Genomic DNA, 24859 nt, shown 5'->3' with positions numbered 1-24859 from the left:
GATTACGCGAATTTTTCCAAGAGGATCCCCACGCCTGCCCCTCCCCACGGAACCCGCCCGCTCCAGCCAGTCTCCGGGATTTACAACCGGCCGGAAGCCGGGAAGGGGGCATGGAAAACGCGCGGAACCGCCCGGAACCGCCCCTCCCTTCCGGCCTCTCCATCGGGCCCCGCCTCCCGCGGCGGCCCCGCCTTCCCCGCGCGCCGCGGCGCTTCCCAAAAGCCGGAGAAGTGGATCATGCGCTCCGCACGGTCCCCCAGCTGCAGGGTGGCCGCGTGGCCCGGGCTCATCGGCCGGAAGCCCGGCCCAGCGCCTCAAGGGGGAGCCGCCCCGAGAGGGAACGGACGCAGCCGCAGTCCGCGCGGGTGAGCGTGCCCCCGGCCCCGCGGCTCGGGCCTGCCTCCCGTCCTACTCTTCTCGTGCGGGACCCGGGCGCCGAGCCGCGGCGGCGGGACGGGCCCTGCGCAGTCCCCTCCCCCTCGCTGTCACCCCCCCCTTCCGTCCTCGTGCCCATGGCAGCGCCGTGACGTCACGCGCCCCTGCGTGCGGAGCCGCGGGGGGGCGACGCACGAGGGGGTTGACGTCGGGGGGAGGGACGACGCCTTGGGGCTGACGTCGCGGGGGGAGAGGGGCGACGCCCAGGGGGAGGGGAGGGGCGTTGGGGCGAACGGGAGCCGCGCGTCTGCAGCCCCGCCCGCTCCGCCTCTGTTCCGTCGCGAGGACCTGCGTTCCGAGCTCCTCCCTCTCGAGTGCAGCCGCCCCTCCCCCACCCCCTTGACCTTTTCGGAGACTTGAGGTTGTAACTCTAGACCTTCACTTGCAATTTCGTTGGAATTTTTCTGGAAAAATGGAATCTGGCAATGTATCCTAAGAATTTTTGTTTTGAGAAAAATGTTTCTTAGCATATTTGGCAGCAGATTAGGTTAAAAGCCTGTTTACCAAACGCTGTCATTTTGCAAAAACCTGTTTTGTTGTAAATGGGAAGCGCTGTGGTTGGAGGGTTACACACGCTGAGAAGGTGTGAGCTTCAAGTCCCTCAGCCTCCAGGTGCTGAGTCCCCCGTGAGAACTGAACGCACGCAGGATACAACGTAACAGAACACGCGTGTGTACTTCGCGCTCAGCTCTGACCTTGGAACCTAGTAACTGCTGCACACGTGTTACTAGTGATGCTTGTGGCTTGTTTTAAAGACTCCAATTGTGAAGTAGACCTTTTTCTTTTTGTGTTTTCGTTTGTGAACGTGTAACAGAAGGGTTTACCCCAGAATTTCTGTGATGTCTGGTATGTCAAAGTGCAAGGCAGTCCACAGACAGAGGTCAGTGGTGTGAAGCCGTGTGCAGTGTATGCAGACAGGACTGTCTTCACCCGGCGGACTTGGGCCGGGGCGGAAGGGAAGCTTGATGGGAGCACTGCCTTCTTTGTTCTTTTGAGACAAAAGCCGGGGACATGATGAACTTAGGGTTCTGTATCTGTGACTTTATTGAGGGTAGAATAAATCTCAGTGTATAATTTCTTCCACAGAATATTGAAGGATGTTCGTTCCAAGATCCCTGAAAGTCAAGCGGAATGCTAACGATGATGGTAGAAGTTGTGCAGCCAAGAAAGTCAAACCAGAGGCAGAAGACCCCCAGCTGGGTGCAGACGGGGATGGTCCAGCCGATGCCTCGGGTACCAAAGAAGCTGCACTAGTGGCGCATCACGGCGCCCAGCCGTGCCCTCTCCCCGGGCCTGCCAGCCAGGTGCCTGAGGGGGGTCTGGCTGGACCCGAGCAGCGGGCACAGGACACCGATCTCCTCGAAGAGCCGGTGAAGTCCTTCTCCAAAACCCAGCGCCAGGCCGAGCCCGGGGAGCCGGTGTGCGTGGTATGCGGGCGGTACGGAGAGTACATCTGCAATGAGACGGATGAAGACGTGTGTAGCCTGGAGTGTAAAGCGAAACACCTTCTGCAGGTTAGGGGAGCGGAGGGGCAGTTAGCGCCGGGCGGTCCCCAGAAAGCGGGTTCTGAGCCAGTGGCTCCACGTCCTGCTTCGTACGTCTACACCGAGCACGCCTTCATCTCGAACCTTCGGGAGGACCAGATTGAAAACCTCAGACGGCAGCTGGGAATCGTGGTTCAAGGGCCAGGCGTCCCCCGGCCCATCATTGACTTTGAGCATTGCGGCTTCCCTGAGGCCTTAAACCTCAACCTGAAGACCTCGGGCTACGAGGTCCCCACCCCCATCCAGATGCAGATGGTCCCCGTGGGGCTTCTGGGCCGAGACGTGCTGGCCAGCGCGGACACGGGCTCTGGGAAGACGGCCGCCTTCCTGCTTCCTGTCATCATGCGATCTCTGTTTCAGGTAAGGTAGAGCTCGCCTGTAGGAGCCTCAAGAACAGTCAAGGTGTTTACCAAGTGTCATCTTCAACTACATTAAAATTGCAAACTGAGATCAAGTACGTAGACCTTTAGTCACTGGGACTACATTTTATTATATTGAACCAGTGTCTTCATTGAAGGTCTAAAAAATTGCTTTCCTTACAAAGTGTTGTCTTTTTAACAAATTTTCTATTCAAGGAACAGGCTTTGGGTTTGGGGCGAAAATCCTGCTGACCAGGTGAGCTGTGATTTTTGTGTCAATCTAGCCTGCTTTGATTTTGTGTTTTGAAAAACCTGATACCAAAGTCAGAACACTATTGTAGAGTTTCAAAATATACCACTAAGCATGATCTGCGTTTCATCTTAAAATGATACCACCTTGCCTTACTCATTGGTTTATAAGCACTCCTGCACATAATTAGTTTAACAGACGTTTTGAGTAATTATTTGCCGAGTACTAGAGAGTGTGAGGTTTGGAAGATGGCAAGGGGGGAAGGACTGAGAAATGTAGGCGAAGGGAGAAGAGATAGAGGAAATTCTGGAACGCTAAAGCGTAGTAGAAGATAATGGGAGAAAAAAATAAAAGACCAGATTTTCAAAATATAGATGAAACTCACCGGAAGACCAAAATAGAATATTTGTATACCAGTATACCAGTAAGGTCTCTGGACAGAGAAAGAAGTAAATCTACAAGAGTGCTGAGGGGAAATCGAGGGTAGGATGCCAGCCTTCAGTTTTCCCGCCTTGATTGAGGCAGACGCCTCTCCCTGGTCCTGATTGTGGTCTCTCATTGTCTGTCTGTGTTATCTGAGAAATGGGTGCAATTTATGCTGGTTTTGGAGGAGAACTCTGCAGCTGAGCGGAAGGCCGGTGGGCTGATGGGACCACTTTCAAAGGAAAGCGCTACTGGGGCCGCCTCGAGGCTCGCGTCCACAGCAGCAGAGCTCATTGCCGGTGTGTTTCACGTCTTTGCAGAGCAAGATGCCATCCGCGCTCGTCCTCACGCCCACGCGGGAGCTGGCCATCCAGATAGAGCGCCAGGCCAAGGAACTGATGAGCGGCCTGCCCCACATGAGGACCGCGCTCCTGGTGGGGGGCCTGCCCGCCCCCCCGCAGCTCCATCGCTTGCGCCAGCGCGTTCAGGTGGGCTCCCTGGACCGGACGCCTTCGCAGAGGACCTAAGCAATGCAGGAACTAAGGGTTTTCGCCCCCCGAGGAACTTCAGAGTGTGATTTTACGTGGCCTTTAAAGTCTTGCCACGTGAGCCTTAATTTTAAAGTTCGTTTTCTGTGGGGAAGGACAGGAGCACAGGTTAGGGAGGTGCCTTTTGTTTTCCCGACGCTGTCGGATGTTCTCACAGCCATGACCACCTTTAATCATTGCGTTTGCTCTGGGAGGTGGGGTGGCGTACCCCCTCTTTCACGGTTGAGAAGATGAATCTCCGAAAGGTGGGCCTTATCTCAGGATCGTGGCTGATACACTTTAGAGTGTGATTCCTACAAGCAGGGACATTGTCCTTCATCATCACAATCCAGTTACAGACTCAGGAAATTCACGCTGGTCCGCTGGGATGCACTAACATTGGTGTCACGGCCTCCGACCCCACTCAGGTTTTACTAGTTGTCCCATCAGCTTTTTTTTCATCAAGTTCAGAGTCTTTCGTTGCTTGTAGCTCTCATGTCTCTCTCAGTGTCTTCAGTTTGGAACCGATCTTTCCTTTTTTCTCAGGACCTTGGCACTTTTTAAGGATTATAAGCCGCTTACTTGGAAGAACAGCCCTCAACTGATTAGATTCCAGTTACGTGTCTTGAATTTAGTTCTTTAACAGAACATCACAGAAGAGATGCTTTTCTTTTCATTATATCCTTTTAGATGGCACACAGTTTCAATTTGTCCTTCTACTGGTGCTTTTATCTGTCAAGTTAAAACTGTAGAGTTTGTTTGTACCCTTTGTGTTGAATAAGTATTTTAAGGGGAGTACTCTCAGGTTGTAAATTTATTGAGCTTCACCAAACTTTCCACTTATTTACTTTTTTATATCAGTACGGACTCATGGTTCCCTGTTTTTTTTACAGGGTTATAATCTGTTTGACCAGTGGAAGCACCTTCCAGTTGGTTTCTGTGTCCTTTTATCATATCCTTGTCATTCTTTGACTACTTTCTTACTTTCCATCTAAGGAAGATGTTCCGTACTTACCTCGTTCTTTCCTGGCCTCAGCCCTGGAACTCTCTCCACGGAGCCCTGGCTCCTTTGGTGTGGAGACTAGTATTCAGAAACCGAGACCTGGGCTGTACCGGGGCTCCTCGCTGTTGAACTGTCATTGCTTCTGGGACCTCAGCCTATCCGAGACCATGAGTTCATGTTGATACTTCCAGTTGTCATTCATCACAAGGTTCCTTTTACGTTTTCTGTTTCCATGTTGGTAACTCTGACGATGAGAAACCTGCCATCCCTTATCCTTTACGTAGTTATTTATCTGCCCCATCCCCCGGCATGTCGCCAGTGTCCCTCCCTCACAGCGATGCCTTCCTCCCTGGACTCTGCCCTGCACGGCCTCACCCCTCCTTGCCCAGCTGCCTCTCCCCCTGCCGCCCGGGCCAGGCCTCACAGACTCCTGCCCTCTGGGAGGAAAAGCAGCCGAAGCGTCTGTGTGCTCGGCAGAGGTGTCTTTCAAGAGTAAGGACAAGACGAAGACCTACTCAGATAAACAAAACCGAGCGAGTGTATTGCCAGTGGACCATCTAAAGGAACTTCTGGAGGAAGCCTTTCTGCAGATAAAGAAGATTCCAGAGAGGAAGGTGGGGGGTGGAAGGAAGCTGGTGCAAAGTCGGCAGTACGTGTGTGGACGAAGCTAAACAAACACAGGCCGAGCGAACAGTGACCAGGAACAAGCCGTGATTTCCAAAAAATGGGGTGAATGCCATCCCACAGTGTGTAAGGACAGGCGAGATGCGATCGCGGTAAAGCATCACCCTGGATCTTTCAAGAACAAGCTAAAAGTGTCGATTAACTTTATATTAAGTTATAGATATGTTGACATTCAAGGCGAAGCACTCAAAGAATGAAAAAAGAGTTGATAACTTCCAAACCGTCAGAGTGGAAAATGGAAGAGAAGGAGTGAACTCAAGTCAAAGTAATTAAAATTGACTTGATATTTGCGGATGTCTGAAGTACCCACGCCAAACCCTGTGTTCTGGGGATACAGACCTTTTATCATCCGCGGCGACGTTACCACTGTGCGGGTGTGGACTGGAAAAGTGGGTACAGCTGAACATAGGAGGTCATTTGTAACTCCACCAGAGTTATCCCGGCACTGTCTCATTTAATCCTCACGATAGTTTTTAGCGTTTCCATCTTACGACGGGAGAACAGAGACTCACACCATTATTAAATGCTGGAGCCACGATTCCTGCTGAAGTTTGACTAAAGAGCCCCTACTTTTAACCACAACTTCAGCTAATATATTATAAAACTTTTGAGACCCTTGAGTGACCTTAGAGTTCATTGTACCCAGCCTCGTAATTTAAAAGTGCAATAGCAGGCCCAGAGAGGGCAGGGGGTTTGCACTTGTTCACGGAGCCAAATAGCGGTGGGCGTGCTCGTAAGGCCCTCCCGGCGTGGCCCCTGCCAGGTTCTCAGGCCTCAGCCGCCTTCTCCCCCCTCCACCCACGTCAGCCTCCCTGCCTCCGAGCCTCAGCGGTCACGATGCCCTTCCCTCTCCCTGGACCTGCCCGTCTTGCTCACTCCCACTACTCCTGTGGGTGTTGGCTTGTGTTTTAGCAGCACTGAGTACGTCCCTCCATTTATCACGTCCTGTCCTGATCCTCGTGAGCATGTGTTTGCTCCCTTTCTTCCTTACTGTCATGACTTTCACGAGAGCAGAGACCAAGTCTGACTTACTCATCATCGAATTCCGAGCGCTTATACCAGAGTCTGGCATGCATTGGCCACTCAGTAAGTGTAGAATGAAGGAAGACGTGAGTGAACGAACGTGATCGAACTTTCTAATTTGCCTTTCCTCTTTTGTTCAGGTTATCATAGCAACTCCTGGGCGACTTCTGGATATAATAAAGCAGAGCGCTGTAGAACTTGGCGGTATAAAAATTGTAGTAGTGGATGAAGTAAGTAGTGGTGTTTAAAAACAGAGTTTTATATAATCTGGGAAAAGCGCATTATAGTTATATAATTGCATTGTGTATTCAGGCATTTTCTCTCCCAAAGGAAAACAATTCAGGGATTTTTGTTTAATTGGCAGTAGTGGTTCTTAAGCTGGTTCCTGTGTAGCACTGCAGCTAAACTAAAATTAAACCACCACTGTCTTGTCCTAATCGATTGGAAGTGTAAACTTAACAGGTATACTGTATTCTCAAGTGTTAAGTTTTTTAAAACATGCTGGGTGTCATTTGTCTACAAAAAAAAGAAAGAAAGAAATCAGTGGCAAATAACTCTCAGTGGGAAGTTTGGAAGTAGCTAATGATGCTTAGTTGGAGGAGCTTTTTTATTTTTTTCTACGTGGACACGGGTGTCTGTGGTTGTGATTTTCTGTGTTGCATAGAGCAAATAGGCATTTTTATACTTCGGGCTTGCTTCGTAAGAAGTAAATGTGTTATTATTTGATGATGACCCATCACGTGCCAGCCGGACGGGGCACGGCCGTCCTGCCTGCGTGCTCGTCCCGCTGGCTGTGACGGGGCAGAGGCCTGGGGTTACCCAGCAGTGATCAGCGCTGACCAGTGACAGCAACCTGGCCTGCGTCTGTGGCGCCAGGGAGTAGCCTCGGGACAGCAGAGGGTGTGGCCGCCACACAGCCAAGACCCAGAAGACGGGGGTTTGAGCCTTTATTGCGCCTGCTGTGAGACCTTGGGCAAGTCATTTCATTTTCCAGAGTCGTGGCAAGGAAGAGTAGTGGTTGTGAAAACGTCTCCCACTGAAGAGTCCCGTATAAATGCACGATAATATCCAGTCCTTTAGAAAGTGCTGCTAAGTCAGCGTTTTCCTGGCCCGGCCTTTGGGGGACCTGCTCTGTGGCGTTGGAGTGTCATCCTTACTGCCACCCTGAACGTGTGGCTGGGTTTCCCCTGTGGATAAGCTCTTGTCCTTAGGTTTCCCCTCCCCGTCTTACAAGCCTGAGGATGGTCCTCGTAGAGAATTTATTCATGCCCCCTTCTCTCAGAGCATTTTCGTTTTCTTACGTTAACAAGGTTTCTGGGGCACCCCAGGGCTGCGCTCAAGGTGGTGGTGCAGGAGGGGTCTTGTCCGGCAGAAGCGCCCCGATGCCCAGCTCCTCGGTGTCTGGGGACGTGGCTCCTGTGTGGTCAGGGCAGAGGAGCTGGGCAGCAGCGTAATCGGTCACATACTGAAGCTGAAGTCGGCACACAGGTGCTCTTTGGGTGCAGGGGACGAGCTCTGGGTGAGATGGGTGGCGTCACAAAGAAGCTTTAGACACCCACCAAGCCTACAAGGTGCCCTGTTCACAGAAGCAGGCGAAGGTCTGAATTTGTCCCGAGAGCCGAGGTTTGCCCTCCCCCGATGCAAGCTGTCAGTAGGACCGGGTGATGTGCTCAGGGTTCAGGAGGAGAAATGAGAGGGTCAGTACGTTGGCTTCTCAGAGGCCATGGGACTTGACCTGGGCCTCGGAAGAGGGAAAAGGATTTAGAAGGTTAGAGGGTGCCTCCGGTGTCCCAGGTGAAGAGACTGAGGCGAGCAGCCTCGGTCGGGTCGGACAGTGCACGTGTGCGGGGCCGGCGGGAGAGACGGGCCGGCCTGAGGGTCCCGCGTGAGAAGTAACAGCAGGTGAACCCGGTGGCTGGCAGGGCGGGTTGCAGAGGACCCGGAAGGGAGGACGCAGGGGAGTTTGGCTGTGACCTGGGGGCGGTGAGGCTTAGATCACTGGGCGGGTGTGCCACGTGGGCAGTGGTGGTTTACGGGGTCTGCTGTTCCATGCGGGGGAATTAGAGGAGGAAGAAGAAAGCCAGCCAGCAGCCCAGACGAGGGGGGAGGGTCGGGGACGGGGTGGAGGCAGGCGTTGGGGTTCGCCTGAGGGTCACAGTGAATCACTTACGGGACATGTGATGACTGGACACGCGGGAGGACGAAGGTGGGTGGAGACGCGCCTTGATTTAGGGCCCACGGGGACGGGCTGGGGCCTGGTGGTCACACTCGAGTTGGTTTTGGAGATGTTGAATTCCATGTGGGTGCTGGATGAAGGGGCAGGTACCAGACCACGCGTGAGAGTCCGCGGGAGGTGCTGGCTTCTCTAAGGGGGAAGTTGAGAGAGACGTGCAGTGGGCTGAGGCTCTGCCTTGTGCAGCTGAAGACAAGTCAGTGAACAGAGAGGGGGTCGAGAGCCCAGAGGGAACTGGGAACAAATGATGTCGCTGGGAAGAGAGGCCAGTGTTGGGGGGCGGGGGGAGGGGGCCGGACACAGGGATGGTCAGGCCGGAAGTCTAAAACAATCCTTTGGGATTAGGAAAATCTGCTGTCACCCTCCGCGTCACCCGTGTCCCGAGGACTCTCTCCCACCCTGTCCGCCTGCTCTTCCTTTATTCCGTGTCCGTGACTCAGAACCGTCCCTCTGGAGCCGCCCCGCAGACCTCAGGCCCCTCGCCTCTGCTCCGGGGACCCGTGTGCAGACCGTCCCCTCCTGCAGTACGTTCCCTGCTCCACCCCAGTGACCAGGCGCCCTGTTTGCCGTGTCCCCAGCGGCTGAGATGGAGAACCAGACCTCGTGCTTGGATGTTCTGGTTCCGTGGGTCTGGGGTGGAGTCCGGGAATACTTGCACTGCTTACCTTTAGGGAGGCTTGGGGCATACGGACCATCCTAACTGCCTGACGCACAGTCAGTGCTTACTCCGAGCTGAGAATGATGAACGCTTATCTATCTATCAAATCCATTTTAGGGCTTTTCTCGTGCTAGCCTCTGTTCTTGGTTGTGAGGATGTGATGGAAAGCGAGGTGAGCTGTGACACAGGCGTGTACACAAGGTGACAGGACAGAGGCGCCCGAGGAGAGGGGGGCCCCTCAGGCCGGGGGGGGCCCTCTGGGGTGCCCTCTAGGCTGAGCGCTGAGGAGCAGGAGCTGCCACGCAGAGATCCACCTGGCGGAAGGGCTCTAAGCGGGAGAAGGGCCGCCGGCCACAGGAGGACAGGTGAGGACAAGTGGCGAGTGGGCAGGTCCCGGGGAGGGAGACGGGGTTGCAGGGGGGGCGAGGGGAGGCCGGAGGCCGGGCCGGGCCGGGCGCCATCCTGAGCGTGATGGGCTCCATGCTGGCGTGATGGGGGGGGCTCGGGAGGGCTTGGGCCGAGGAGCAGCACCTGTGACGTGACGCGTTCTCGGGCATCTGTCTGATTGCCTGAGGTGAGCGGGTTCTGGTCGGCCGAGGCGGGAGTCAGGGGTCCGCACAGACGTCAGCGGAGTCTGCGGGGCTGTTGATGGATCGGAGGTGGGGTGGTGATGATGAGAGACGAAACGGAGGTGCCTGACGGTGCCGTCTCCGAGATGCATGCTGGAGTAGGACTGGGTCTGGCGGTGGGAGAGACGGTCTGTTTTGAACATGTTAAGTTCCAGGGGCCTTGAGGTCCAGCTGGGGCCACAGAGTGGGCAGTGAGTCTCCACCACTTGAGTCCAGGGAGGCGGTTACGGCCCCGAATGAGGTTTGGGGCGTCTTTGATGTGTCCGTGGTGCTCAGAGCCCTGGAACTTGTTGAGCTTCCTGGAGAGAGAGCATGGGTTGAGATGGAGGGGGCCTGGGACGCAGCCCACGGGCTCATTGACGTACAGAAATTGTCTGAAAAGGGAGAGCCAGGGAGGGAAGGAAGACCAGGGTTTGAGGGAGGGCTGGTCAGGATGTGCTGTGCTGTCATTTAACTGTATCGTGTTTCAAGGATGTGAATATAGTAAGTTTCCCTTCTGGACCATCAATTCTGGAAAGGTAGGGTCTCCTCCCACGTCCTCACCGTCGAGCACACAGCATTGAGCTTGGTGTTTATGACGTAGGTTTGGAGCCAGTGGTCCCCGGTCCACACCCCAGCTCCACCACGTCATAAGGCACTGTGTCATGTGCCTCAGTTTCCACATCTGTAAAGCGGGGTCACGATGGTGCCCACCTCCCACCATGCTCCCTTGAAAGGTGCCCAGCGTCCAGTAAATGCCCATCGAATGGGGACTGTCTGCCACCATTGGCTGCGAGTTAAGGTTTGCTGAGTGGAGTGAATGTTTAGCCTGGGGACCCTCAGGAGTGAAGTTTTGGTGGCAGAGATGGAAGTCGGATTGTCTGGGATTAAGGACATCACGAGCAATGAAGAAATGCAGGCAACACCAAGAGCAGTTCCCAGAAAATTAGGCCAAGTTTGCTGTTTAATTAGGGGACACCTACGTTCACCTCTTACCTTATTAATGCTTACTCTGTATCCAAGTGCTGTCTCCCCCCGGGGACTCTGAGATTTTCCGAGTAGCCTTGTGTTAATTGTGAGTGGCTCTAATATTTGAATCACCTTAAATTTAAGTAGTGCTTTTAATTCTAAGAGGTTTTTTAAAGTACATGTTCCCCCACATTTTAATCTGTTAACATCCCTCTAAGGTAGGTAGGAAATAGATTTATAAGTGGAAACTGAGGTGTAGAAAGAGTAAGATTTTCCCAAGGTCTGATTGATAATGGCTTTCAAAAAATACAGTTTAGACGGGAACCAGTCATGAATACTGTTTAGGTAGGGGCGTGTGTGTGTGTATGTGTGTGTGTGTGTGTGTGTAAACGAAACAGGACTTTCATGAAACAATACTTACCCTTGTGACATGTGATTTCTCTGTTCTCATATTTTTTATTCTATCCTATTTTGTGGTTTTAAAAAATGCTATTCATGGCCCATTCTGCAGTTTGAATAACAACTGTATTCTATGAGTAATCCACGTACATTAAAGAGAAGTTAGAAACAGGAGGAAAAACACCCATATTCCCATTGAAATAACCATAAATAACCATAGTCATTGTATTTCTTTTTCATTTTCTCCTGGCCTTGAGAATTCAGACATTGTTCTGTAGACACTGGGAAACTTTAAAGGATTTTAAGCCTGAGTGTATTATAATCAGACTCATATTCTCCACGTGGAGAATAGCCTTTAAGCAAGAAGGCTGGTTCCCAGGAGGGAGGGGAGGGCTTGAGCCAGGGTAGTGGCTGTAGGAAGGGGGAGGAGGGTTTCCAGACATAGTTAGGAAATGGAAAGTAAGTGAAGCAGTGGTGGTGTCTGGGTAGTGGGATGATGGGTGAGTTTAGTTTTCTCTACTTTGTTTTGTTTACCAGGTTTTCTACAGTGAGCATGTTATTACTTCTAGTATTTAATAAATAGTAATAATAATTGCATCTTAAAAAGAGTTAGACGAAGACTTAAAAATGGCGGTTGAATGTGGCACCTGGGGAGTGATTGATGAACTGAAGGAGCCGGTGAGGGGGACGGAGGTGAGCCCTGGACCGGACAGTGGGGGGAGGGTGGGGAGGCGGAGGAGGGAGACCGCAGGGCTGGAGGACTCTTCCAGGAAGTTTGGGTGAGAAGAGAAACTGAAGGAATTTATTTCTCATGGTCTTATTTTTTCTGAACCAGGAGAAGCAAGGCCATCTACTGAGATGAATGGGACTTAGTGGGATTACTGAGGAAGGTGGGGATGTTTGCAGACACACTGTGGGTGTGTGTTCTCTCTGTCTGCCAGTTAATTGAAACACTGAGAAGGGCCATGCTGGTACTTTATATACTTTATCTCATTAATTCTCATTACAGCCCCAGGAGGTAGTTACTATTATCATTTCCATTTATAAAGGGAAAAAACTAAGGCTTAAAGCTCTTCATTAACTTGCTTGAGGTCTTAGGTAGAGCCAGGATCAAACCCAGACCATCATGATAATTTCATATTTTTTAAATGTCATAGAGTGAATAATATTAAAACAAGTGATCAAGCTTCAGTCTAACTGATAGCACATTAGTGGACACTAAAACAATTCAATGTCTTATTTTCCAAAATTATAGACACCCAGATTATATTTGAAAATCAAGATAGCCTGAACTTTTCTTTATTTTAAAATTAAAAACTTAAAAAAAATTTTTTTCTGTTTTTTTCAGCAATACATTTATTGTTTTTATTTTTTTTAATGTTTATTTATTTTTGGCTGCGTTGGGTCTTAGTTGCGGCACGCGGGATCTTTTGTTGTAGCGCACAGGCTTCTCTCTAGTTGTGGCACACAGGCTTCAGAGCGTGTGGGCTCCGTAGTTGTGGTTCACGGACTCAGTAGTTGCGGCACACAGGCCCCCGCGGCATTTGAGATCTTAGTTCCCAGAGCAGGGATTGAACCCTCGTTCCCTGCATTGGGAGGCGGATTCTTAACCACTGGACCACCAGGGAAGTCCCTCACTGTTTTTAAAAACCAGCAATGGAGGTATATGCAGAAGTGAAAACCCCCAAATTAAATTTTTTTTGTTTATTTGAAACCATATTTTATTATAAATATATGTTCATGGTTAAAAAAAATAAATCCAGGAACTTCCCTGGTGGTCCAGTGGTTAAGACTCTGTGCTTCAAATGCAGGGGGCGCAGGTTCAATCCCTGGTTGGGGAACTGGGATCCCACGTGCTGCACGGTGTGGCCAAAAAAAAAGATCAAACTGCAAAAAGCTATAAAATGAAGAATAAAATTGTTCCCCCCAGCTCACAAGTCTTCTCCCCAGAGTTAGCAATTAACTTTCCTGAGTATATACACAAATGGTCTCATGTTATACATAGTGTTCTCTATTTTGCTTCTTTCCTCCTAGCAGGGATAAAGAGCTTTCTGGTCATTTTTCATGCTAGCACCGTGTTATATGGTATGGATCTACCATAATTTACTTACCAAGTCTCCTCCTGTTGGATATTTAGGCTGTATATGGTGGGGTTTTTTGGCCACTATTACTAATGCCATAATAAAAATCTTTGTATATCATTATAAACATAGTTACACAATATGTAGTTTTATATAAATATATTTTTTTCCCAGTTAATCCTTTGGCTTTTGACATTGTGGTGTATTTTTCCGTGTAAAGAGTTTTAAATTTTTTACGTTCTTAATTGTATCCATTTTTTTTCTAGGGTGGCCCTGGGTTTTCACGTAGGACTAACTTTACAATGATTTTGTTTAGGCTGATACCATGTTAAAGATGGGCTTTCAACAGCAAGTGCTTGACGTTTTGGAAAACGTGCCTCATGACTGTCAGACCCTTTTGGCTTCGGCCACGATTCCAGCCAGCATAGAGCAGCTCGCAAGCCAGCTTCTGCGCGACCCCGTGAGAATCATCGCCGGGGAGAAGAACCTGCCCTGCTCCAACGTGCGCCAGATTGTGTTGTGGGTGGAAGAACCAGCCAAAAAGAAGAAACTGTTTGAAATCTTGAATGTGAGTGGTAAAGCCGTCAGCCCTGCTTTGTAGATTGCACTTGAATTTTTCACAGTTTTTTTGTTTCTTTGGTTTTTTTGGCCACACGGCTTGTGGGATCTTAGTTCCCCGACCAGGGATTGAACCCGGGCCTTCCGCAGTGAAAGCGTGGAGTCCTAACCACTGGACCGCCAGGGAAGTCTCCACAGTTCTTTTTTTTTTTTTTAATAAATTTGTTTGTCATTTTATTTGTTTATTTTTTGGCTGCATTGGGTCTTCGTTGCTGTGCGCAGGCTTCCTCTAGTTGCGGCGAGCGGGGGCTACTCTTTGTTGCGGTGCGCGAGCTTCTCATTGCGGTGGCTTCTCTTGTTGGAGCACGGGCTCTAGGTGCGCGGGCTTCAGTAGTTGTGGCACGTGGGCTCAGTAGTTGTGGCTCGCAGGCTCTAGAGCACAGGCTCAGTAGTTGTGGCGCATGGGCTTAGTTGCTCCGCGGCATGTGGGATCTTCCCAGACCAGGGCTCGTACCCGTGTCCCCTGCCTTGGCAGGTGGATTCTTAACCACTGGACCACCAGAGAAGCCATCTCCACAGTTCTTGAGAGAATGCTTTTTAGATGCAGCTTCAGGGGAACCTGCTGTAGATGTTTAATAATAAATTGTTTTGCTTACTTCAGAATTCTGTAGGGTTCAAATAAATTTTTATTTGTGAAAACATGCAGTATAGATGCAAGGTTGGTGTTTTTCCCATTATTATAGAAAGATATTTAAATATCAAGTTTATTCCCAAAGAATATTTTTTTTGTTTCAAAAAATTTTAGTAGTTTTATATGTAAGGTAAAGACAAGTTCTTTCTTGGCTGTTCTGTCCTTGAGAAATAGAATTTTTTTAACAGTAACTGGTTTAAGCAGAAATTTGTTAAGTGGGTGGTAGGTACAAGCGTAGTTGTTAAAAATACAGTATTAAGTTAAATATGGTTTATTTTGACTTACGAACAATTTTGGAAATTTTAAATTGCACTTCAAATCATTTCTGCAGTTTTAATGAGGTGATGCAGAAGTGTGAAGGACGTACGCTGTTTGCCTTCTGTTTGTGCATATTTTAAAGAAAACACTCATTTTAACAGAATGTGCCTTTTTTCCTTCTTAGAAGTGTTGGTAAACCCATTGATAACTAGCTTATACTAATGCTCTCAGAAAAACGTCCCATTGTAAATTACGTTATAGGAATAATTTTAAATATGTGTTTTTAATGTTTCAGGATAAGAAACTCTTTAAGCCTCCAGTGTTAGTATTTGTGGACTGCAAACTAGGAGCAGATCTGTTGAGCGAGGCCGTTCAGAAAATCACAGGTCTGAAAAGCACCTCTGTGCACTCGGAAAAGTCACAGCCGGAAAGGAAAAACATACTGAAGGTGACACCCAGCGTTCTGTTTTCTTCTCTTTCCTGTAAATCTGTTTTGCCTCATTTTCAAGAGATACCATATTACCTGCTGCTTTTTAAAGCAGACCTTTTTTTTTAAATGACCCTGAGAACTTCAGGCAAGCAGCGGTGTGAAGTTAATTGTTCCTCTTACTCGGGCTTCTGTGTTTTGGGAGCAATAAGCCTGTCCCCTAGGGATTGTCTACTAAATAGATTAATCATTCAGAATCTGCCATTTCTGAAATCAGGTCACTTTGGACTGAGGCATAGAGTAGTTCACCTTTGGAAAAGGTTTGCCTGAATAAATTAATAGAAAAAAATTCTGTGTTGGGGTCGGAAGGCCTTTAAGCTACGTATGTCTCTCAGGTGTACTAAGACCTCTACTTACTGTGAAGGTATTGCAACAACAGTGTTGAAGAAAGTGTTGAGAAAAGAAAGGATAATCTGAATGACAGAAAACCACTCAAGATAAATCCTCAATAATGAATTTTATTGCTGTTTTCGGAAAGGGTTTACTTGAAGGAGACTATGAAGTCGTCGTGAGCACGGGGGTCCTAGGAAGAGGCCTGGACCTGGTCAGCGTCAAGCTGGTTGTCAATTTCGACATGCCTTCCAGCATGGATGAGTACGTGCATCAGGTAAGGAGATTTTACGTGTTACCACCGTTTCGCTCATGAATTTTCTTATGCAAGGCATTGTCGTTATAATGGTAAGTTAAAGCACGCCGTAAAACTGCACGTGCTTTTGCTTTTAAAATATATAAACTAAATTACGTTTTTCAAAACCATATGGACGTCTAGAATGCATTAAAAATTAGTTGGAAATAAAAAACTAAAATGGGGCTTCCCTGGTGGCGCAGTGGTTGAGAGTCCGCCTGCCAATGCAGGGGACGCGGGTTCGAGCCCTGGTCTGGGAAGATCCCACATGCCACGGAGCAACTGGGCCCGTGAGCCACAACTACTGAGCCTGCGCGTCTGGAGCCTGTGCTCCGCAACAAGAGAGGTCGCGACAGTGAGAGGCCCGCGCACCGCAATGAAGAGTGGCCCCCGCTCGCCGCAGCTAGAGAAAGCCCTCGCACAGAAACGAAGACCCAACACAGCCAAAAATAAAAATGAATAAAAATAAATAAAAATAAAGGAATTCCTTTAAAAAAAAAAAAAAGAAAACTAAAATGTTTATTAACAAAAATTCAAGTGCTTTGCTTTTGGTGTAGTTTAATTTTCTTTATATTTTTTGTTTTCTTCAGTGAGCATATTAAATGGCTTTTATAAGCAGAAAAAGAGGGCTTTGTTTAAAAAGGTTGTTTTAAGTTGCTGCATCTGGCCAAAATAAAATCGATCCGCTGAAGTGTTTGTTTTTTTAGGAATCATGTCTTCATCTCCTCTTCATACCCTTATTCGCTCTAGACTTTCACCTTTCAGAGCTTGGTTCCTTTCCTTTGCTGCCAGAGATAACAGCAGCTCTTCTTTCTCGCAGAAATAAAGCCTCTCTGAGCGCCACGTTATCTCACTGACCGCTACCTGTCTTCCTTCTCTGGCATCACTTACAGACTCTTCAAGTAAAGCCTTTCTCTGATGTTCTTAGAATCACCTCTGAATGTCACATTTACTGGGGTCGCCCACTGAAATGCCTGTAGCGCCCTTACTGAGTTGTTGCTTTATTTTTCATAAGACTTAATGATCTAGCAGTCTGCCCTCACTCTCTCTCTTTTCCTTTCTAAGTTCTTTAAATGTTTTTACTTGTTGAATCTGGCTTGTTCTTTTTTCGCGGCTGCGTGGGAATGTATTATATGGATGTCTTGTAATTTATTTAACAAGTCCTTCACTGCTGGACAATCAGATGTTTCCAGTGTTTTGTTATTAAATAATGCTGCAGTGAATACCTGTGTATACACAGCTCCCTGGGCCTCTCCTGCAAGTACATCTGTAAGAGAAATTCCTAGTGGGAGAACTGCTGGGTTAAATGATATGGGTATTTAAAATTATAGTCAGTATTCCCACGTGTCTGATGTTTAATTTCAGGGGTGGTAAGCTTCTGGAGAAGTAATTTTGTATTGTTAACATTAGCTATCTTTGGCCGGGCTGCGTGGCTTGTGGGATCTTAGTTCCCCAACCAGGGATTGAACCCAGGCCCACAGCAGTGAAAGCACCAAGTCCTAAGCACTGAACCGCCAGGGAACTTCCTAGCTATCTTTTAGAATTTGGAGACCGTTGCAGTTAATTTTTAACTGCTTTTTATCTCAATATAACATATCTAGTATAAATTACATCTCAGATGTAATCCACATGCTGTACAATTTGCCAATTTAAAGTGTACAATTCATTGGTTTTTAGTATATTCATAGGGTGGTGCAGCCATCTGTATAATTGATTTTAGAAAATTTTCATTGCCCCCAAAAGAAACCCCTTGCCCCTCAGCAGTCACCCCAGTTCCTCATCACACGTGCACACACCCTCATTCTCAGGCAACCACAACTGTACTCTCAGTAGATTTATGTCTTCTGGACATTTCATGTAAATGGAATCATACAGTATGTGGTCTTTTGTGACTTGCTTCTTTCACTTAGTGTAATGTTTTCAAGGTCCACACGTTGTTGTATCTTATTGACAAATAATATCCCATTGTAAGGATACACCATATTTGTCCATCCATTCGTTGGTTGCTAGACATTTAGGTGGTTTCCACTTTCTGACTACTATGAGTAATGCTGTGAACACCCAGGGCCATGTTTTTGTGTGGACATATGTTTTCAGTTCTGTTGGACATACACGTAGGAATGGAATTGCTGGGTCCATGTTGAACATCTTGGGGAACCACCAGACTGTTTTTCCATGTAGCTTCATAGTTTACGTTCCCACCAGTAAAGTATAAGGGTTCCATTTTCTCCACATCCTCATCATTTACATTATCTTTTTTTTTATTATAGCCAGGTTCATGGATATGAAGTGTGTTTTGTTTTTTTTTTTTAAGATTTATTTATTGATTCATTCATTGATTGATTGCTATGTTAGGTCTTCGTTTCTGTGCGAGGGCTTTCTCTAGTTGCGGCAAGTGGGGGCCACTCTTCATCGCTGTGCGCGGGCCTCTCACTATCACGGCCTCTCTTGTTGCGGAGCACAGGCTCCAGACGCGCAGGCTCAGTAATTGTGGTTCACGGGCCCAGTTGCTCCGCGGCATGTGGGATCTTCCCAGACCAGGGCTCGAACCTGTGTCCCCTGCATTAGCAGGCAGATTCTCAACCACTGCGCCACCAGGGAAGCCCTGAAGTGTTTTTGATTTACCTTTCCCTAATGACTAATGATGTTGCACATCATTTCATGTACTCATTGGCCATTTGTATACCTTTGGAGGAATGTCTGCTTACATCCTTTGCTTTTAAATTGGGTTGTCCTTTTGAGTTGTAAAGTTCTTAATATGTTCTAGAGACCCTTATCAGAAACATGATTTGCAGATATATTCTCCCATTCTGTGAGTTGCAGCTGCTAATTTTTAGTTTTATTGATACAACTCAGTAAGGTACATAAATCAGGTAGAAACAAAAACATACTGAAAAACAGCATCTCCCCCTTATTTCTCCCCAGTCTCATTCTCTGCAGGCCATCCCTTTCAGCTTTTTTAGAGGTTTCTTCTTTTACAACGTTAAAAGTGTTCTGTATATTGGCGGGAACTATCTATTCATTTAGATAATCTGAGTATACTTTAAGTTCTACATTTCAATTAAGGAGCAGAAATTGACCATGATTGTGTATTTCCCTCCCTTCTGAAGAGTTTCTCAGTATATTTGGAGACACGTTTTGTTCCTTCTCACGGGTCTCCACAAATTTGTGTCTGTTTACTCTGTCAAAATGAGAAATAACTTTATGCAAAAATGGACTTGCTTCAGTCTCACATTTCAAGGCACTTAAGTACTATAAAGGAGATACAGTCCTTTTGCTCTTAATGCAGTAGCTTTCAAAAAGTTTCTACCTTAACCCACCCACAATAAGAAATATCTTTGTCTCATTACCCCCTACACATACATACAAACATGCACACACACACACACACACATATGCACACACGTGCATAACTGAAACACAAGTTTCACAAACAATACTCACTTTTATTATTTTTATTTTCTTATTTGGGTTGTTTCTTTAACACTATGCTAGTGGCAGCCCACTAAATTGATTTCACAAGTATATTGAGGCGAACTCAAAAAATGCTCTCTGAACAAATGTTCACCTTAGTGAAGCTTCTGTGAATACTAGTCTTCATTTTCTTTCAAGAGACATTAACATTCTATGTGAACATTTTGAAAACGTCCTTTGCATTTCATTTCAGGTTGGAAGAGTGGGGAGATTAGGTCAAAATGGAACGGCGATTACTTTCATCAATAACAACTCGAAAAGACTCTTCTGGGATATTGCAAAACGAGTGAAACCCACAGGGTCCCTTCTCCCCCCCCAGTTGTTAAATTCCCCTTATCTTCACGACCAGAAGAGAAAGGAACAGCAGAAGGATAGACAGACGCAGAATGATCTGGTTACGGGGGCTAATCTCATGGACATTATTAGAAAACATGATAAAAGTAATTCTCAAAAATGATTTGTTATACCACGTTGAATAATTTTTATTGCATATTGTCAGTGAAATTTCTGTACATTATTCCTGTATGGTTTGATGAATTTGACATGCACATGAAACAAAAAGTTAACATGATGTAAAAAGTTTTAATAGACTATCAAATTTATACAGCAATATTGTATTTATTTTCCTTTTTAATTTTCATAAATTAAAAACAACAAGGTGAATTACTAAATGAAATAAAAATTTCTTCTCTCTGGAAAAAGTCCTTTCTTTTTTTTCAGTAAATATTCCTCATAGCTATCTTCAGAACCAGAAACCCACACAGCCCGACTCAGATGGTGATTCTTCTGTTTTATATCCACTGTGCTGCATGCACGTTGGCACCTGGATTATTGTTGAATCAATGAATATTAGGAGAAAAGTAAATGATAAAAAATGGAAGAAATGGTCAGTGCTCCTTTTGAAAGAAATGTTAAATATCTATTTTCTCCGTTTTCCTTTCGGCTGGATAAACAAATTTATTTTACATCTGATGTGGGCTGCTCATCAAATTATGTTGAGTTATGTGAATGTTGCATTGCAATATATAGTTTTATGTTAACGCCACTTTGCTAATTCAGTTGATTTATTTAAAAAATAAATTTAAAAAATGTATTAGGGCTTCCCTGGTGGCGCAGTGGTTGAGAATCTGCCTGCCAGTGCAGGGGACATGGGTTCGAGCCCTGGTCTGGGAAGATCCCACATGCCGCGGAGCAACTGGGCCCGTGCGCCACAACTACTGAGCCTGCGCGTCTGGAGCCTGTGCTCCGGAACGAGAGGCCGCAATAGTGAGGGGCCTGCGCACCGCGATGAAGAGTGGCCCCCACTCGCTGCAACTAGAGAAAGCCCTCGCACAGAAACGAAGACCCAACACAGCCAAAAATAAATACATATAAATAAATAAATAAATTTTGAAAAAAAAAATGTATTAGTGTGCTCCACACATCTTTCCTGAGCTCACACTATGTTCTGGACATTTGTTCAGTGCTCAGGACACAAGTGGACATTGTGCCTGCCCTCAGAGCATACAGACTGCATAATAAACCACCTTTAAAGTCTGGGTAATTTAACAAAACCAAGATGTATTTCTCACTTACGGCAGGGCTGGCAGCTCTCCTCTGGGTCTGAGTTCTTCCATCTCTTGGTGGCACCGGCTTAAACACGTGGCCTCCAGGGTCGGCCTGAGAAACACAGGCAGGTGCTGGCCTGTCTGGGCTCAGGCTTCCAAACCTCTCAGCTGATGATTTTAAACACTGGGAGGAAGGATGGGCATTTTGCTTTGATACAGCAATACTTTCATTTCTTTAAAAACCATTAGTATTGGTTTAGCTGGGTTAGTTAGGTGGTATGTGATGTAAATGTTGACACTTAAACAAGCATTATATCCTCAGCATCCTCCCCAGGGGTGAGGGACCAACGTGGGTAATTAAACCCTAGTGTTTGTGGTCTCCACCCAACGGGAACAGTGGGGTCAGAGTCTCCCCAGGGTGCACGAACCCTCAGGACTCCCTCTCGCCCCATTTCTGTCTGCCAACTGTTGAGCGGTATTCCAGGGGACCAGGCTGCGGCACCCTTCAGGCCCAGGGCACTGTCAGAGTTGCAGCGAACACAAGGCTGTGCGTGTACCGGGCGCTGCCAGCGTGTTGGTAATACTCACCAAGGAAAGGGCAGCTTTTCACGAGACTCAGACGTGTTTATAGATAAAAGCGGTATGACCAGAAAAGCAAGAAAGCTTTGCAAATCAGCATTTAAGCAAAAAACAAATACTGTCCGGGCTGTAACATCACCTCCCTGGTCAGCTTAACGCGCGGGCACGCTGGTTTCTGCTCCCACCGCTGGTCACACGACCCTGCGTCTGTGTTCACCTTCTTCCAGCCACGCGGGCCGCGTGCTCTCAGTTCCAGGTTTTGCATTGCGCGGGGCATGTGGACCACGCTCTTGGAGACTCACTTCTCAAGGCAACAGGTGGAGGAGACAGCGGTGGGGAGGGAGCCCTGACTCACAGGCTTGTGACGTGGACCAGACATCAGCGCTGTGCAGAGCATGGCTAGAGGGAAGAGGGAAGGCACCAGCGCCCTGCTCTTCTTCCTCCTCCCCCGCCACCCCCCACCCCTCTTTCTGGTCCTTCCTGCTTCTCCATATCTCAGCCTCTCACTCCTTGAGATCTTGGCAAACCTTCCACCTCTCCCATCTCCCCTCCTGTTGGGTGGCTGCGAGGCAGTGGTTTCCTCCCTTAATATATCAATAATTTACAGACCAGAAATTAAAACTTGTTTTCATTGGTCCCAGTGTTGCTAATATTCTTTTCCCAATTAAAGATGTTATTTTTTTAAAAAGCTACCATCTCTCATTTCGTGAAAGAAAGAACGTGAGATCTAGAACAAGAAGAACACACTCTCTGAATGAGAGCCCCTTCTTCCCAAGAAGGGAGAGATGGCAACCTTACACCAACGAGCCATATGATAAAATTTTAAGTAATAGATGTTTGTGACGAATTACTATACAGTTTGAAATTTTAATTAGCTGAAAAGAACTAGTCATGTATGCTCTCAGACATTTGTTTTGCTCTTCTGCTAATTGTGTTACATGACAGAGGTACAGAATTCACTTTTTAATTGCTTTATTGCCAGATGGAAGCAGACATCTTTTGCGCGTCAAACACCTTACTGAAATTATAAGCGGCTTTTAGACTCTGCAGTATGCAGTGCCATTTTATAAGATACTTTCAATGGCATTCTATTCATGTTGTTAATACCAAGCACATTTTTCAAATCAGAATTTTTTTCCCAAAAGCCCAAGTTTGTGTGTGTGTGTGGTTTCATAACATCTTTACTAAGAACATTGCCACATACTTAAACTGTGACTCACACTGATGAATTTAATAAATCTAAGTTGGCTCCATGAACTGTCATATTTTCTGATAAAACAATACTATTTTCCGTTGGCAGGCTGAGTATTATTCGGGTTGTGCCCTTCTTTGGAATTAATATCAGCACAGCCCTTATTGCCTTGTTATATTTTCCGCTTAACACAGTCAACACAAATTTCGCTCCATAAACTAGGTAGGTATCCAGAGGTGACAGGTCATTCAAGGTGACTTTCTTGGCAGCCACATGTAAACCGACTCCGGACAGATAGGACTCTTTTGGTGTCTCCCAGGCGCACTCAGAGTGACCCCAGAGGCACTAGGCCCACAGTGTGAAAACCAACCAATGATAATTAAGGAAACACACTTCTCTTGTTCTGCTGTGGATGGGAGGACCTATTTTATAATGGCACATGTGGTGTTATTGGACAGAATTACAAATAAAGTCAGTATAAGACAAATGTTTACTTTTTGGGTGTGTTGACAGTCACTTGTAAAATGTTTACGAACAGTGATTTTAAATTCTGAATTTTAGCTTTCCAAAAAATTTGCATATCCTTCTTTTTCTCACTTCATCTCAGAAAGATGAAAACTGGGCCTTTTGCAAATTTTTTTCATTAGAGGAAATTAATTCCATCTCTAATCTTTAGCTTTTCTCATCTGTAAGATGAGAAAAGGATTGCTTTAAACTTCTCTGAGGTCTTCCCAAATCTACATGTTCTGTGCTTCCTGCTTTTAAATGTCTCCCTGTCTGGAATACGCTTCAGAATCTCACAGGGTGGAGGAGTCTGGAGGAAACTAGTTTGGCCAGGAATTGATCATTATTGAAGCCAGTGCTGGGGGCGTGGAAATTCATTATTATTTGGTCTACAACTGATGTGTCTGAAATACTATATTCCATAAGAAAAGCATATATATATGTATGTATATAATCTGCAATCCTATCCTTTTATTTGTGCCCCGGTTATAGATCTTCAATTCTCCACTGAGCCTTTGGCTCAAATTGGACCCATCTAGAGCCAAACTGACCACCTTCCTTGCAAAAAGCCAGTTTCCCTCTTTCCAATTTCCCTGTTGCCTGTGTGCGCAAGCTGCTCCCATCCACAGAGAACGGACTTGTGGTTGCCAAGGGGGCAGGGGTGGGGGAGGGATGGACCGGGAGTTTGGGGTCAGCAGATGCAAACTATTACATATAGAATGGATGGACAACAGGTCCTACTGTAGAGCATATGGAACTATATTCAATAACCTGGGGTAAACCATATTGGAAAAGAATATAAAAAAGAACATATGTATAACTGAGTCACTTTGCTGTACAACAGAAATTAACACAGCATTGTAACTCAATGATACTTCAGTTAAAAAGAAAGATCAGGGAGTCATCATCAGCCCATTTCTCTCCCTAGTCTCCGTTATCAGCTTAGTCACCAAGTCCTTCTGGTTTTCGTTCAAAGTGTCCACATTCTTACGCTGCTACGGAAGCCCGGGACTCCATCACCTCAACTCAAATTCTACTAGCTGCTTCCAAACTGGCTTGTTAATTCTAGGACCCCTGTCACTCAGGATCTCTCCAATCCAGAGCAGGAGAATATTTTTAGAGGATAATTTCACTACTTCTCTGATGTTTCCTTGCTCAGAAAACTTGGGCACGCTTTTGACAGCGACAGCCAACCTGAGTCCTTCTGGCCGGAGTCCGGATCGCTCCTCCACCTGAGTGCACGGTCCAGCATTCTCCCCACTGCTCCCCAGCCCGAACCATCTGTGCTCTGCACTGGGACAGCACCGAACATCACAGCCTGGAGATGAAACGGGGACACGTCACGGTAGCTACAATTAGCAGCCGGCCGTCAGCAACTGATGTGCCACTGGTAGTGCTGTCCGTCTCCCAGCACAAGCGAAGGAAAGCCAAGAATCTGCTAACAGAAGGGCAACTTAATTAGGGAGGGAATGTTTTCGCATTTTTTCCCTTGAATGCTGGTGATATTTTCATTGGGATTACAGACAACTGTAAATGCTTGGAATCAGGAAATAATAAGAAAGTGAATTCTGAAACCAGGGCAGCATTTTAGAACTGACAAAGCTGCTATGATTTGAGTGAGGCAACTGAGTGCATTTAATTAAATGTGGTGCTTTGTGGGGAGGAAATTAAGACGTTTGTAAACAATTGTTACGATTTTTGAGATGTTTTGCACAGAGTAGTTTATGACTTTTGTGAATGCAAAAATA

General features: G+C 46.9%; 1 protein-coding gene across 7 annotated transcripts; it reads left to right on the top strand.

Annotated features, from left to right (window-relative positions):
• Positions 1-194: 194 nt before the first annotated feature.
• DDX59 (DEAD-box helicase 59) lies at positions 195-19990 on the top strand. 7 transcript variants are annotated; one of them, XM_059943083.1, is made up of 8 exons: positions 195-365; positions 1522-2339; positions 3332-3499; positions 6389-6478; positions 13513-13764; positions 14999-15151; positions 15669-15797; positions 19483-19990. In XM_059943083.1, the coding sequence occupies exons 2-8, from the start codon at positions 1533-1535 to the stop codon at positions 19744-19746; spliced, it is 1863 nt and encodes a 620-aa protein (XP_059799066.1). In that variant the 5' UTR covers positions 195-365; positions 1522-1532; the 3' UTR covers positions 19747-19990. The 7 variants fall into 7 exon arrangements, with proteins under 7 accessions (XP_059799066.1, XP_059799111.1, XP_059799100.1 ...); XM_059943117.1 differs by lacking the exon at positions 195-365 and adding an exon at positions 740-796; XM_059943111.1 differs by lacking the exon at positions 195-365 and adding an exon at positions 780-862.
• The last annotated feature ends 4869 nt before the right edge of the window (positions 19991-24859 follow it).

The sequence above is a fragment of the Balaenoptera ricei genome, chromosome 1 (genome assembly GCF_028023285.1).
Source record: "Balaenoptera ricei isolate mBalRic1 chromosome 1, mBalRic1.hap2, whole genome shotgun sequence".
NCBI classification, from domain to species: Eukaryota; Metazoa; Chordata; class Mammalia; order Artiodactyla; family Balaenopteridae; genus Balaenoptera; species Balaenoptera ricei.
Note: the sequence above shows the minus strand (reverse complement) of the source record. Positions and strands in the feature narration are given on the sequence as shown.